Source organism: Perognathus longimembris, chromosome 21 (assembly GCF_023159225.1).
Source record: "Perognathus longimembris pacificus isolate PPM17 chromosome 21, ASM2315922v1, whole genome shotgun sequence".
Taxonomy (NCBI): Eukaryota; Metazoa; Chordata; class Mammalia; order Rodentia; family Heteromyidae; genus Perognathus; species Perognathus longimembris.
The window spans coordinates 45022974-45039786 of NC_063181.1; the positions used below are offsets into that span (position 1 = coordinate 45022974).

General features: G+C 40.4%; 1 protein-coding gene across 1 annotated transcript; it reads left to right on the forward strand.

The window, feature by feature from the left end:
- The first annotated feature begins 639 nt into the window (after positions 1–639).
- LOC125339420 (disintegrin and metalloproteinase domain-containing protein 25-like) lies at positions 640–15681 on the forward strand. Its single transcript, XM_048330556.1, has 3 exons — positions 640–2673; positions 14124–14501; positions 14971–15681. The coding sequence occupies exons 1-3, from the start codon at positions 640–642 to the stop codon at positions 15679–15681; spliced, it is 3123 nt and encodes a 1040-aa protein (XP_048186513.1).
- Positions 15682–16813: the final 1132 nt, after the last annotated feature.

A 16813-nucleotide genomic window follows, 5' to 3' on the forward strand; every position in this document is an offset into this window, starting at 1 on the left:
GTGTAACCCCTCTGTATATTACCTTGACAATAAAATTAAAATTTAAATACACAAATATAAATAAAAGGAGGTCCCTATAAACTTTTCTGCCTGAGTTGCCCTCAAATTGTAATACTCCCACTCATGACCATCCAAGTATCTAGATTACAGGGATGAGACCCCAGGTATAGCTCTTCTGTTTTAACGACTTCTTGTAGAAATGTTCATCTATGACATTCATTTGGCAAACAATACAATGAATCTGTATGTACTTCATGTTGACTCATTGTCAACCTATGGCCAGTCTGATTCTTTGTGCCTTCACAGCCTGACTTGGCCACACCATAATTAAAGAGCAAATCCAAGGCACAGTATCTGTTCAAGTCTTGGGCCAAATAAAAATCCACATTAATTTATACTCTTCTTTCTCCTCTCACCTGCTTTGCTCACCATTTACCTACCTCTGTCTTGGCCCTTCTTTTTCTTTTAGTTCTGAAGAACTACTCAATCAGAAGAGAAACCTTTAAAAAAAATCTCACTGCTTCATACAACCAAGAAAAAGAGAAGAGACATACCAGCACCGCCTCCAGGCCTCCTCACTTGCTGTCCTTCCTTGCCTTCTCGTTGCTCATCTCGGCTGAAGGTGAGGGACTGGTGCCTATGAGCAGCACTTTCATGAAGATCTGGCTGTGGTTATTACTCTTTTATTCTGGCTGGCCCGGGGTCAGCTATGCACAACATTCCAACCCCCCAGAAGTAGTGATACCCTTGAAGTTAACTAGCCTTGGGGGAAACAGTAGCCATCCATTCTGGTTCTCCTACAGCCTACATTTTGGGGGCCACAGATATATTGTCCATATGAAGATCAAGAAGTTTTTCATATCCAGACACTTCTCTGTGTTTAGCTACACAGACCAGGGAGCTGTCTTTGCAGATGAACCATTTGTCCCTAGTAACTGCTATTACCATGGTTATGTGCAAGGAGACCCAGATTCTCTGGTGGTCCTTAGCACCTGTTTGGGGGGCTTTCAAGGAACACTAAAAATAAATAATATGCTTTATGAAATCAAACCCAAGAGGCTTTCTACCACCTTTGAACATCTGGTTTATAAGGTGGAGAGTGAGGAGACACATTCCCCCACCATGCGATGTGCCTTAACAGAAGAAATAGCACGTCAATTGAAGTCTCAAGACAGTGATAAGTTCGTGCAGAGGCAAAGTGATTATAAGGGCTGGTGGACCCATAGAAATTTCCTTGAACTTGTATTAGTTGTGGACAATCAACGATTCATTCATCGAGGAAGTAATACCTCAAATGTGATACAGGAAGTATTCACCATTATGAATGAAGTGAATTCCCTGTTATTTTCACTAGATGTTGATGCTGTTTTACTTGGACTTGAGATCTGGAATAAAAACAATTTTGTGTCAAGAAAGGAAATACATGATCTCCTGTTAGACTTTTGCCTTTGGAAAAGAAAGAGTCTCGACTCTCGGATAAAAAATGATATTGTACATCTTTTCATACAACAGTATTTTGGTATCACTGTAGGCTTGGCATATGTTGGAACTGTATGTAATGCGAATTATAATTGTGGAGTTGACCAGGTCGTGGGGGAGGATTTGCATCGCATTGGACATATAGTGGCACATGAGATAGGTCATAACTTTGGTATGGAACACGATGATAAAGATGTGTGTATATGTGGAATGAAGAACTGCATAATGGCACCAATAGAAAATGAATCCACACAATTCAGCAACTGCAGTTATTCTGCTCTGATGAAAACGACTAGCAGTACAAATTGTATGCGCATGCCACCAAACCCATTGCACATATACAAAAATGAGCTCTGTGGGAATAGTGTGATTGATGCTGGAGAGCAGTGTGACTGTGGATCCCTGAAAAGATGTGCAGATGACGCATGCTGCCTAGCAAACTGCACTCTGAAATCTGGGGCCGCATGTGCTTCTGGGCTCTGTTGCAAAGATTGTCACATCATGCCTTCAGGCACCATGTGCAGAGCAAAGCAAAATGAATGTGATCTCCCAGAATGGTGTAACGGGATTTCACAACAGTGTCCAGAAGATGTGTTTTTGCTGGGTGGCACTCCTTGCCTCAGCACTGGCCTCTGCTATCAAAAGAGATGTAATAACCGAGATGAACAATGTCGGCAGATTTTTGGTGAACAAGCCAGAAATGCACAAGAGAAATGCTACATGGAAGTGAACACCCGAGGTGACCGTTTTGGAAACTGTGGTTTAACTAGCAATGATTACATCAAGTGCCCTATCTCAGATAGCCTCTGTGGGAGACTTCAGTGTGAGAATATCTCACAGATCCCATCTTTGGAAGACCACTCTAATGTTCATTGGACTCACTTCAATGAGGTCACCTGCTGGGGTACTGACTACCATTGGGGGATGACCAAACAGGACACTGGTTATGTGAAAGATGGCACTGAGTGTGGTCTAATGCATATGTGCCACAACAAGAGGTGTACCATTAAGCCATTTTGGTCAACTGTCTGTTCATCACGAAAGTGCAATATGAAAGGTGTCTGCAATAATAAACATCACTGCCATTGCAATATGGGATGGGGCCCACCAAACTGCTTGATACAGGGCTTTGGAGGGAGTATTGATAGCGGCCCACCTCCCAGGGGACACATTAAGTTTGTAGAAGAAAAAGTGGTACACAAAAAGCATTACCTAACGTCAAGTTTGGTTATTTGCTTTCTTGTTTTACTTTCCAGTTTGCTAGTATATTTGAAGAGAAAATTTCTTTGAGAAAATTTCTCAAAGGTCACCTAAAAAGGGTAAAACTTTACCTGAGAAACAAGAGCTTACTGTTCAATGTTCAGACTTCACTTGGAACAGTGAGCCAAGTTTTACAACTGCAGGAAATGATCCCACTCCCTAATGAAATATTATATACATATATTAATTTTCAGTGTCCTTGCAGTACAAACATTATTATATACATCAGAAGCAAGTGATAGAATGTTCCAAAGATGTTTGAGCTTGAAGGATCAGAAAGACCATTAAAATATATATGTATAACCTAACACATCCTACTGTTCATTATTTTAAGCAACTCACTGGTCATTTTTAATTGAATACTTGTCTTTGAGTTTCCCAAGCAAGACTAATTCTTCTGTATCATTCCTTCTTTTCCTCCTCTCACACTCTCTATTTCTTCTTACCTTCCTCCCCTTTTCTTCCTTTTTTCCTCAACAAGTATGTGTGTGTGTGTGTGTGTGCTTTCACTTGATGTCTCTCCATTCCAAACCATCTTCCCCTTTTCACATTATTTTGTCACCTGGAAAGAAGAAACTCCCAAGTTTTAGTTACTATTCGCCAGTTCTCTCCGTAGTTTCTGCCCATGGAGGTGCTGATGGGAGATTGGGAACCTGAGAGCTGTGTAATTGAATTCATGACAGCACAACCTCAGTAACAACTCTCTTTGAGGGCAGCAGTATCCTTCAGCCTGCACATTAGCATATGTATAATTAGTATCTTCCAGACCAATAGCATTGTCAGCCCCAGAGATACAGTCCACTACTAAACCTAAGTCCCAGGTCCTGACCCCTGCACCAAATTGAGGAGGTTTTACCTCCAAGCTGAAAGGACCCTCCACTCAGAATTTCAGTCATATAACCACATGTAATATTAAAACTCTAGTTTGACTATTCCAGCCACTTTCATCTTGATCTCTTTCCCTAGCAACATATATCTCCTAGACCTCTGCTGATATCTCTTTACTTTCTGTACTATAATAATTATTCTACAATACTTATAATTTCTCCATTTGTTTCTTATCTTCTGTTATTAAACTTTCAAATAATAGGTCAAATTTTCTCACTGGGTCCAAATCTCATCCTCAATTCACTATTCAACTTCTACTGGATTAGTTTTTGAGCTTGAAATTTTGGCTCATGTGCTCTTTCTTGAAACTAAAATTCATTCTGCCACTGTTAAATATGATTTTCGGAGTTTGGTAGAGCAGTTTAGGTTTTAGAGAAAATATGATTTGTGCTGAGCTAGGTACTGGTGGCTCATGCCTTCACCCCTAGTGACACAGGAGGCTGAGATCTGAGGATAGCAGTTCAAAGCCAGCAGGGGCAGGAAAGCCCATGAGACTCTTTAAAAAAAATTTTTTTTTATTGTCACAATGATGTACAGAGAGGTTACAGTTTCATACATTAGGCATTGGTTGGATACATTTCTTGTACTGTTTGTTACCTCCTCCCTCATTCCCCTTCCCCCTCCCTCCCTGTCCCCTTTCCCTTTCCCCCACATGAGTGTTCAGAGACTCTTATCTCCAATTAACCACCAGAAAACCAGATGTGGTGCTGTGGCTCAAGTGGTAGCCTTGAGCACAAAAGCTCAAGGACAGCTCCCAGTCCCTAAGTTCAAACTCCACAATAAGAGGGAGGGAGGGAGGAAGGGAGGGAGGGAGGAAGGGAGGGAGGGAGGGAGGGAGGGAGGGAGGGAGAGAGGGAGGGAGGGAGGGAGGGAGGGAGGGAGGGAAAGAAGAAAGAAAACAGGTAAGAAATTAAGAAGGGAAGAGAGAGGAAGGAAGGAAGGAAGGAAGGAAGGAAGGAAGGAAGGAAGGAAGGAAGGAAGGAAGGAAGGAAGGAAGGAAGGAAGGAAGTTGAGAGGATTTGGCTCAAATTCTCTAAATATCACCCATTGTTTGAACATAGTACATCTTTGTACACTTTGTACATCCAACTACTCTTGCTTTCACATAGTGTTTTGTTTTGTTTGTTTGTTTTTTGGCCAGTCCTGGGGTTTGAACTCAGGGCCTGAGCACTGTTCTTGGCTTCCTTTTGCACAAGGCTAGCACTCTGCCACTTGAGCCACAATGCTACTTCTGGCTTTTTCTGTTTATGTGGTGCTGAGGAATTGAACCCAGGGCTTCATGCATGCTAGGCAAGTGCTCTACCACTAGGCCACATTCCCAGCCCTCACATAGGTTTTAATGAACCCAGAGACTTCAAGGTTGTCCTGCTCAACTCTTGTCACTGATTAGTCTTTCCACAACTTTGAGATTTTTATATCAGGACTTCTCTCCACACAAAAGATGGAGTCTGTCAAACATGCATTTCAAGATAAACCGTCAATTGAGATAAATACTTCTTTTAAGCCTGCTTGTTCCCTATGAAGTGATTTTTACCAGAATAAGTCTCTCTTTTAAAATTTCCTTGCTCAATCTTAAGAGCATCCTGATACTCTGGGCATGGAGGCAAGGTCAAAGGAAGAGCACTGTTCTACTTTCTTTTACTTAAAGTTGCACGATAAGAGAGAATGTAAGGCTTAAGACAAAAACAGCCCTTGGGCTGGGAATGTGGCCTAGTGATAGAGTGCTTGCCTAGCATGCATGAAGCCCTGGGTTCGATTCCTCAGCACCACATACACAGAAAAAACTGCAAGTGGCGCTGTGGCTCAGGTGGCAGAGTGCTAGCCTTGAGCAAAAAGAAGCCAGGGACAGTGCTCAGGCCCTGAGTACAAGCCCCAGGACTGGCAAAAAAAAAAAAAAATACCTTATGTGCTTTGAATGAAGCTATACATTACATTAATGTGCTGTTCACTCTGAGTTCCTGGTGGCTGTTTCCCATGAGTAAAAAAAACTGAGTTTATGCTTACTGAACAGTTACTGGAACAGAGTAGACAGGGTAAGGGATTCATGTTTATACCTGGAGCAGTAGGTGGACACTAAGTTTGGCTGAGATGATAGAGTCATAATGAGGAAGAATCTTAGCCACTTGCCAGGTTCTGTAGACTGACAGGCTGCTATTTGGTAGAATTTGTCCAATAAGAATGGAAGGAGGGAGTTGATATTTCTCTTTCATGTGAGGGTTCAAGTAGGCCAAAAAACAAAGCATCTCAAGTGTTCATGGGACAGTTACCACAAATGAGCAATGAAACAGGTTATCCTTAGAAAATATGATGGAAATCATCACTTCATCCATTGGTAAGTCATTCCAGTGTTTTACTCAAAAGAATAAATGCGCAAATAATGAGTACAAAAAAACATACATACACATATCAGGATTTTGTCCAAAATATCTAGATCTTGCAGATGTCCATATCCTTTATCATTCACTGTTCGTTAATTGCTGGAAGCTACTACATCTTTTTAAGGTGTTTGAAAAACATAGTTTCCATAATTTGAAAAACACTAAAACAGACTGGGATCTAAAGATACTGATACTTGAGCTACAGAGATGGATGCAATTCATAAAACTGTTGAAAGAAGAAATAAATGAAAAATAGTTTATGAGTAAGTCCACTATATGGTTTTTGAACTGTCATAACACCACATCAGTTTATCAATAAAAATGTTACATTGTCTGAGGAGCTTTGGCCTCTAGAGTCATAGTATAAAATAACTTCATGCATGAAAGATGGTCCAGCTCAAATATCCAGTTTGAATTTGTTTTTCCTATGACTAACTTGTACAAGGAGGCTTTAGGAATATATTCTGATGGGTATGTATTGTTGTTTTAGTTTACTCTCAAAAGAATTACACTATAAATCTTTTTTTCTGTTATGAAAGCATGAACACCCCAAAGAAACCAATGAATAAAAATATATCAGGACAAACATGAACAATGAATCCAAGTGTCAAATTGAATTATCACTTTCAAGAAGCCATTCTCTTACTGGTGTCACATTTTTTTGTGGTGTTCGATTTTGTGTGGGCTCTCAATATGCTTCAGATTTTTTTTGTTTAAGTACTTTACAAAATACTCAAGGTGCTTTTATTGTATGAAATATGAGGATAGCATTCAGCCTTTAAAAAGAGTCCTGCCTTCAATAGGCGATTACAAGCCCTATATGAAGCAAATATTAAATAAAATTAATATTAATAAATTTTAAATTAATGAATTTTAAAATCAAAAGTACCACGACTGAAATTCAGTCATTGTGACATCTTGTGAAAAATAAAAACAAATCTAATATTTTAGTTGTTGCACCGCTAAATACTCTTGAAGAAAAATAGAAAATCAGAAAAAATAAACAACAATGCTGGCAAGTGTCAAATTATTGAACACATAAGAATAGTTAAGGGCTGGGGATATGGCCTAGTGGCAAGGGTGCTCGCCTCGTATACATGAAGCCCTGGGTTCGATTCCCCAGCACCACATATACAGAAAACAGCCAGAAGTGGCGCTGTGGCTCAAGTGGCAGAGTGCTAGCCTTGAGCAAAAAGAAGCCAGGGACAGTGCTCAGGCCCTGAGTCCAAGCCCCAGGACTGGCAAAAAATTAAAAAAAATAAAATAAAATAAAATTTTTAAAAAAACCAAATGATACGAAAAAAAAAGAATATTTAAAGTAAATGTACCTTTGTGACTTCCATCTTAGACTCAGCTTTCAGGTTTTTGTTTTTTTTTTGCCAGTCCTGGGGCTTAAACTCAGGGCCTAAGCACTGTCCCTGGCTTCTTTTTACTCAAGGCTAGCACTCTGCCACTTGAGCCACAATGCCACTTCTGGCCTTTTCTATATATGTGGTGCTGAGGAATCGAACCCAGGGCTTTACGTATATGAGGCGAGCACTTTACCACTAGGCCATATTCCCAGCCCCAGATTTCAGGTTATATGCTCTGAATTTTGTGTTTCCCTCTCTGCTCTGTTCTTGTAAATAGACTCTGCAACTTGTGGTTCCAGCAGTGTTTGATGACATTGCAAAAATATTGATCTAGGTTTTTTATGGAAAATCCAATAATGTATAGAGATTCTTGAAGTATATATTTTTAATACTCTTTGTAAATGCATACCATTAAATTTTATAGTCCTGTATCATTTAGTTATGTGCTGCTAGTGTACAAACACGTTGTACAATTTTATGCCCATTTACTGGAAAAATGAAGCAATTATTCTGTACTTTCAGCCAACTACTGTGCCAGTACCTGACTTCTCATTTGCACCAATTAATGATCATATTTTTGTATTACTGAGATAAAAATTTTCAATATTTGTATTTTGATGTGTGTATGGTCTATGTATTTTATTTGTGAGATAAATCTTGAAAGTGGACATGGGGAATTGGCTACCTTAAATGCTAAAATGTGGAAAAAAGAAAGCTAGAGTATGAATAATTTTGTGATACAATAGAACTATGGATGAAAACAGCATAGATAACCTCAATGAAAGCAAAAGATCAGTAGAAGACTGAAGGGAAAGAGAAAGAAGTCTTTGTTGTGAAGAGATACTAAAGAGAACAATTTTTGTCAGTATGTGGGAAAATAGAACAAGGGAATCTGTTGAAATTGTATTGGGAGGTAAAGAGAACAAAGGAAAGTAGCAGGGGAGTTTGAAATATATTGTATATCTGTGTGGAAATTTCACAATGAAATCATCCCTTCATCTCCTGACATTTCAGAATGTCAGGAATTTTGATGACCTAGTACAACAGGGTATTCCAGGGAGTTTTCCTCTCTTCTTTTGAGGGTCATAGATAGATTTGCTATTCATTTCTGAATACCTTCTTTTTTGCATCTACTATCATTTTGTTTCCAAAAGTTAATTTCCTAGTTCATTTGATTTCCTTTTCATTGTACATAGCAAAAGTTTTTTTAAAAAATTGGTTTATTTATTGTGATTTACAGAGGGGTTGCAGTTTCATGCATAAGGCAGTGAGTGCAATTCTTATTAAACTTGTTACTCCTCCCTCATTCCCCCCTCCCGTCTTTCCCCCTCCCCACATTGTACAGTTGGTTTACAGCATATAGTTTTGTAAGTATTGCTGTTGCATTGGTTTGCCTTTGACCCTTCGGCTCCCCTTTTTGATGTTCCCTTCCCTTCCCTACTTCTGATAAATGTTACATAGCAAAAGTTTTGATGAATAGTTTCCTTGTGAATATAAAGGAACATAAACATCCTTGAGTAACATCCATGTATGAAAACAGGATACGTCTCTTTAAATTCTTATGCACATTATTTTACTAACAAAATTGCCACCTTAAGCAGGAAATAAAATTGTCACCTTAAGCAGGAAATATTGATGCTCAAACTTTACTTGACACAACAAACAAACCAACAAAAAGCAGTCTCATCATTCAAACTTCACCAGAGAAAAAAAACACAAAATTTTACAATTCCAGAAAAATAATCCAATTTATATAGAAATTTCAATGCAATAAATTTTACAGTTTGGCAATAAAAATATAGTTGTATGTATTAGAATTCATTGTCAGAGAGCGCCATTTCAGAGATCAATATTACTCAGAGGAGGCTGAGATCTGATGATCATACTCAAAGCCAGTCCAAGCAGAAAAGCCTATGCTTTTTATCTCCAATTATTTAACAACAAAAAAAATCAGAAATGGTGATGTGTCTCAAGGGATAAAGCACCAGCCTTGAGTGAAAAAGCCAAGCTCTAAGAGTGTGAGGACCTGATTTCAAGTTTCAGTAGCAGCACACAAAATAATAATAATGACGTTGCATGATCCTCAACATTCATTCCGTGGTTGAAAAAAAATATATATATATATACACATGTCCCTGGCCTCTTTTTACTCAAGGCTAGCACTCTGCCACTTGAGCCACAGCGCCACTTCTGGCCATTTTCCATATATGTGGTGCTGGGAAATCAAACCTAGGGCTTCATGTATATGAGGCAAGCACTCTTGCCACTAGGCCATATTCCCAGCCCCTTGGTTGAACTATATTAATCAATTTATTTTTAATGGAATTAGTCTCTTTGTGTTTCCCCCATAATGTCCTGACTCGTGGATTTATGTGTGTTGGTGTGTGTGTGTGTGTGTGTGTGTGTGTGTGAATGTATATTTTTATTTGCTATCTCTGAGTTTCAAACTATCATCACATTTTCACTCTATTATGTAGAGAGAGAAACCTACCATTCTCAACTACTCTTTGCCCATCCTCCTTTTTCTTCCTACCTACCTAACAGGATTGTGAGAGGAAGACTGGGCACATGAGAAAATTGTATGACTGAGTTCATGACAGTGTAACCTGTTACAGCTCTCTTTGGTGGCAGGAATTACTTTCAATCTGTACATTGGCATATGTTTGTTTAATATTTCTCTGTTGCTCAAAGTAACAATGTTGTTACTAGTGTCTTGAGTCTTACCAGCTGTCTAGAGTCTTGTCACCACTGTCAAACATTCATTCTAGACTTCTCAGTACCAGGTCACGAGCTCTGTACCAAATCAAAGAGCTTCCAGTTCCAAGCTGATGTGCTTTCTTACAATTTGTAGTCCGAGAACCATGACCTCTTATAATACCAATACTTTGGCCCTGGCTATCTTCTCCATAGAAGTGGTTTGTTGTCAATGACAACAGCAGCATCTTCCAGTTAGCAAAATATGATTATCTTAGATATGAGTTTTTTCATATCTGAGTGATAGAGAACTTACGTTGGAACAACAGTGAACACAAGAAGGAATTATTTTAAAGTTTTGAAATTTTCCCCTATTACCTTCAAAGCATCAGGAAATTATTTAAAATGATCATTCCCCTAAGAATTTGTAACAAAGCATGAAGTGGAGCTATGGCTCAAGCAGTGAGTACTAGTCTTGAGGAAAAAGAAAGCTCAGGTAGAGTGCCCATAACACACCAGCACACATGCGCGCACACACACACACATACACACACACACACACAATCAATGACAAAGTACTAGCAATTGCTACTCAACTTCTTTACAACTTTGATTAGAAAATAGGATAAAGAAAATACTTACATTTACATGAGCAATATAATGTGTACTACCAAATCAGGTCCTCTCTCAGACTAAAACCCTAAACCCTACTTTACCCTAACCCTAACCCTAATCATATTTTGAAGAAAGCTAAGAATTGTGGTTCCAGGCTCACAGGGTGAAGTAAATTTCAAACATGAAAATCCATTCTGAAATGAGGTGACAGGTGATCTGCATTTTCTTCTGTATGCATGTTAATTGAGGAGACTAGAGCAACCTCAATCCTCTTAGTACTATACAGGGCTAGATTCATACATTAGACATTTGGCACCTCAAGTTAGCATTATTTTTCTCCATCCCTTTTGCTGAATATGAGGTCAGAATATGATACTGTTGAGCTCATCTGAAATTTCCAAGGCATGCTTAAATGAAGTCTTGTTATAGTTTGGACAGAATAAATAGTAAAAGGGAGCTTGTCTCAAGAAACATTCAGTTTTTCCTTGTCTCAAGAAACATTCAGTTTCCCCTTGCTTGATTTTCCACTTGTATTTGGCAAGAAGCTAAGAATTACACTGTACACATTTGGGAGATAAATTCCCCTATCTTTCAAAGCCACCGATACTGTCCTTGGCTGGAGACATGGCTTAAGTGGTAGCGTGCCAGCAGAGCAAGCAAGCCAGTGAATGTGAGGTCTCGATTTTCAGTGTTTCCAGAAGAGGAGAAGGGAGAAAGGGAGGTTGAGGATAAGGAGGTTGAGGAGGAAGATAAGGAGAGGAAGGAAGGAAGGAAGGAAGGAAGGAAGGAAGGAAGGAAGGAAGGAAGGAAGGAAGGAAGGAAGGTCAAAACAACATTGAGATTCCATCCTATCGCAGTTAGAATGGCCATTATCAAGAAAACAAATAACGGGCTGGGGATATAGCCTAGTGGCAAGAGTGCCTGCCTCGGATACACGAGGCCCTAGGTTCGATTCCTCAGCACCACATATACAGAAAATGGCCAGAAGCGGCGCTGTGGCTCAAGTGGCAGAGTGCTAGCCTTGAGCGGGAAGAAGCCAGGGACAGTGCTCAGGCCCTGAGTCCAAGGCCCAGGACTGGCCAAAAAAAAAGAAAACAAATAACAATGTTGGAGAGGATATGGCCCAAAGGGAACCCTGCTGCACTGTTGGTGGGTAAGTCAACTGTTTCAACCACTCTGGAAAGCAGTATATGGAGGTTTTTCAAAAGACTAGACATAGAACTACCCTATGATCTGCCAATCCCACTCCTGGGCATTTATCCAAACAAACACAAACAAGGCTACCCTGGAGCTACCAGCACAACTATGTTTATTGCATCATTATTCATCATAGCTAAGATATGGATGCCCCTCAGTAGATGAATGGATCAAGAAAATGTGATACACACACACACACACACACACACACACACACACACACATACGACTTCTATGCTTCCATCAGAAAGAATGACATCTCCCCATTTATAAGGAAATGGAAAGATTTGGAAAAAATCATACTAAGAGAAGTGAGCCAGATCCAAAGAAACATAAGCTCCATGGTTTCCCTCATCTGTAATAATCAATATATGTCTAGGATAGTCCTAGTGGAGGACCACAACAGCTCAATAGTTATGTACAAATGACGGTATAAAATGATGTTAATTGAAATGAACTCAAGATATGAATCATAGTTGTGTGACAACACCAAACTTTAATTTTTAGTGACTCTCACAGACTTCACTGCCCATTCTGGCCTGGAACAAAGAACCACGTCATCTCGCTTAGTCATGTCATTCAGGAGGAGCGGGCTTAGTCATGTCATTCAGGCGGGCACCCCTGTGCCCGGAAAAGGGTTAAAAAGAGGTCTTTCAAACTATTCTGCCTAGGTTGACCACATATTGCCACCCCAACCTGCAGAGCTTCTAGGATTTCAGAAGTGAGCCACCAGCTTCAGCCCATTTGCTTTAAATATTTCTTGTGTTTTGAAATGCTCATACAAATATTTATTTATTTATTTATTTATTTATTTATTTATTTATTTATTTATTTATTGCCAGTCCTGGGCCTTGGTCTCAGGGCCTGAGCACTGTCCCTGGCTTCTTTTTGCTCAAGGCTAGCACTCTGCCACTTGAGCCACAGCGCCTCTTCTGGCTTTTTCTATATATGTGGTATTGAGGAATCGAACCCAGGGCTTCCTGTATACGAGGCAAGCACTTTACCACTAGGCTATATTCCCAGCCCCTCCTACATATATTTAAAGGGATGACATTGGTCAAGATATATTGTATTCAGGGTTGGGATTGTGGCTTACTGGTAGAGTGCTTGCCTAGCATGCATGAAGCCCTGGGTTCGATTCCTCAGCACCACATATATAGAAAAAGCCAAAAATGGCGTTGTGGCTCAAGTAGTAGAGTGCTAGCCTCGAGCAAAAAGAAGCCAGGGACAGTGCTCAGGCTCTGAGTTCAAGCCCCAGGACTGACTAGATAGATAGATAGATCGTATTCATAAACTATTTTGTTAAATGGAAATTCCTTTGTACAACTATTTAAAGATAACAAAAATAGGGCTGGGGATATGGCCTAGTGGCAAGAGTGCCTGCCTCATATACATGAGGCCCTGGGTTCGATTCCCCAGCACCACATATACAGAAAATGGCCAGAGGGGGCGCTGTGGCTCAAGTGGCAGAGTGCTAGCCTTGAGCAAAATAAGAAGCCAGGGACAGTGCTCAGGCCCTGAGTCCAAGCCCCAGGACTGGCCAAAAAAAACAAAACAAAACAAAAAAGATAACAAAAATAGTAAAATGTTGCAACCATAGTCAGGACACGGGGAATGCAGAGGCCAGTAGACCAATGCACACTTTATTTGAGGAGGGCCAGGGTTTATATAGGGTTAGAAATCAATTCACAACTTCAAGGGTAAAAATTAATACAGCATTATATCCATTTCAATACAAACGTTGAAGATGTTGCTACTGCAAGGGAGGAAACTAATACAAAAGTTTTCCTATTACAAAGGGAGGTTACTACAAAGATTGTTGATATCAAAACAAGGGATTAAAACCTAGTCAAGGCAGAACTCTAATTATCACCTAGCTACTATTTCTTCTTTGACCATGAACAGTATTATTAATGAGTCCTTCTTGTCGGTTTAGGAAGTGTAAGATTATGCCCAATGTCATTCTTTGAATGCGCTCAGTCCAGTTCTGCTACATCACAATGCAAGAGCAAATCCAAGGCACTATGTTAATTCATATCTTGGGCCAAACTCAAATCCACTTTCATCCATACTCTTTCTTCTGCATCCTGCTTTGTTTACCTACCCCTCTCTTGGTCCTTCTTTTTCTCTAGTTTGCTGTTCTGAAAGATTGACTCTGACAGAAGAAACACCATTTTTTAATGGCTGCATACAACCAAGACAAAGAAAAGAGACAGGCTACTCCTGCCCCCTGCCTTCACTTCATTTGTGCCCCTCATAGCCTATGATGGCTGAGGGTGAGGGCCTGGAGCCTATGAGAAGCACTGTTCGGCAACTCTGGCTGGCAGTGTTAACTCTGCCTTTCTGCTTGGCCCAGGATTGGGCAAGCTCAACACCACCACCACCACCCCCAGAAGTGCTGATAGCCAGGAAGATAAATGACAACTGGGGAGGCCTTAGGTCCCCAGCATGGCTCTCCTACAGCCTACACTTTGGGAATAAGAGACATATTGTCCACATTAAAGCTAAGCAATTTTTGGTGTCTGCGCCCTTCTCTGTGTTCACCTACACAGAGCAGGGAGCTCTCCTTGAGGATCAACCATTTGTCCAGAATGACTGCTACTACCAGGGCTATGTGGAAGGGGACCCAGAATCCCTGGTATCTCTTAGCACCTGTTTTGGTGGCTTGCGAGGAACACTACAAATAAATAATATTCTTTATGAAATCAAGCCCAAGGGCTTTCCTCCCACCTTTGAACATCTGGTTTATAAGCTGGACAGTGAAAAGCTACATTCCCCCCCCCCCCCATGAGATGTGCGTTAACAGAAGAAGAAACAGTGCAACAACTGAAGTTTCAAGAGCGTAATAATTCCATACTGAGGCAAAGCAGCTCTGAAAGCTGGTGGACCCACTGATGGTTTCTTGAACTTGCATTTGTAGTAGACCATCATCAGTTGCTTCATCGCAATAGCAATACATCCAATGTCATACAGGAAGTATTTGTCCTTGTCAGTGAAGTAGGCACTGGATATTGAAGTATTTAGTTGGACTTGAGATATGGACTGAAAAAAATCCCATACAAGGAAATACTTTGGAAGATCTCCTTCCAGTATTTTGCACTTGGAAGAGAAATAGCCTTAATGTTCGCATAAAATCTGATGTTGGACATCTTTTAATACAACAAAAATTTGATGGAAATCTTGGCAAGGCATATATTCGGACTGTATACAATTCAGTCTTTAATTGTGGAGTTAATCGTATCCTAGGGGAGAATTTGTATCATGTTGGACATAGTGTGGCACATGAGATTGGTCATAATTTGGGCATGTTTCATGATAAACCTGGATGTACCTGTGGATTGAAATTATGCATCATGGCTCCAGAAGACAATTTTTCCAAAACATTCAGCAACTGCAGCTATGCTAAATTTATAGAGACTATTGCAAAGACGGATTGTATGCGCTTGCCACCTAGCCCGTTACACACATATAAATATGAGTTCTGTGGGGATGGTGTGATTGATGATGGCGAGGAATGTGACTGTGGATCCCTGAAATTGTGCGAACAAGAACCATGTTGTCTGGCAAACTGCACTCTGAAATCTGGGGCTGAATGTGCTTCTGGGCTCTGTTGTGAAGATGGTCACATCATGCCTTCAGGCACCGTGTGCAGAGAAAAGGAAAATGCCTGTGATCTTCCAGAACGGTGTATCAGGACCTCACAACAGGGTCCAGAAGATATGTATTTGGTGGATGGGTCCGCTTGCACTGGTACTAGCTATTGTTATGAAAACAAGTGTAATAACCGGGATGAACAGTGCCAGAAGATTTTTTGGTGAAAAAGCCAGGAATGCAAATCAGATTTGCTACAGGGAAGGGAACTCTCAAGGTGACCATTTTGGAAATTGTGGTTTCCGTAACAATAAATATGTAAAGTGTGACATCTCAGATATCCACTGTGGCAGAATCCAATGTGAGAATGTGGCAGAAATTCCCATGTTGGAAAGCCATTCTAATCTACATTGGACATATTTTAATGAGGTCACCTGCTGGGGTACTTGAAAGGAAAATTGTCCCAGAAGAACTACAGACCATAGACAAAGTCACGGAGAGCAAAAGAGTTTATTGCCAGCAGGACCGGCAAGGCCAAGTTTCCACAGAGGAGAGGAAAATGGCACCTGAACTCTCTTTTGGGGGGTCTTTATACCCTCATGCAACTAAGGTGGGAGGTGCTCCGCCTGCCCCTCAGGTAGCCAGGGGCAGAGTCGCATGGCCAAAGGCAGAGCTTATGGGCTGGGGGACATTCTGTAAGCTTACAGTACTGACTACCACTGGGAAGTTGTATTGCCTGATATTGGGGATATAAAAGATGGCACAGAATGTGGTATCAAACATCTATGCCTAAGCAAGAAGTGTGTCCTTGTGCCAATGCGGACAGGTGATCGTTCACCGAGGCCCTGCAATATGCGAGGCGTTGGTAACAATACACATCACTGCCATTGCATCGAGGGGTGGGATCTGCCTCATTGCTGGAAGGAGGGCTTTGGGGGCAGTGTGGACAGTGGCCCACCTCCTTGGAAAAATTGCCTAAGTTCCAGAAGGTTGCGTAACAATAACTGTATCTTAGTAGTTTGTCTGCTTGCTTTTATCATTTTGTTTTACATTTTTACATTTTCTTGCTTTTTAAAGAAAAGATGTACCCAGAAAGAAGATCCAAAAATATAAGTATACAAGTAGAGCAAAGTTTTGAAACAACACATGAGAATAAAAAACTCAAAGATAATCCTTTACCTAAGAAAAGGAGCACAGTGTTGAAATATTCCCTGAGAAGAATTCAATGTTCAAACTTCATATGAGACAGAACAGCTGAGCTTTCCAATTAAAGGAAATAATCCTTAATGAAATTTCATATGTATTTTCAATGTGCATACAGGAGAAATGTTATTGCTTGTCAGGAACCACTACTGGAAA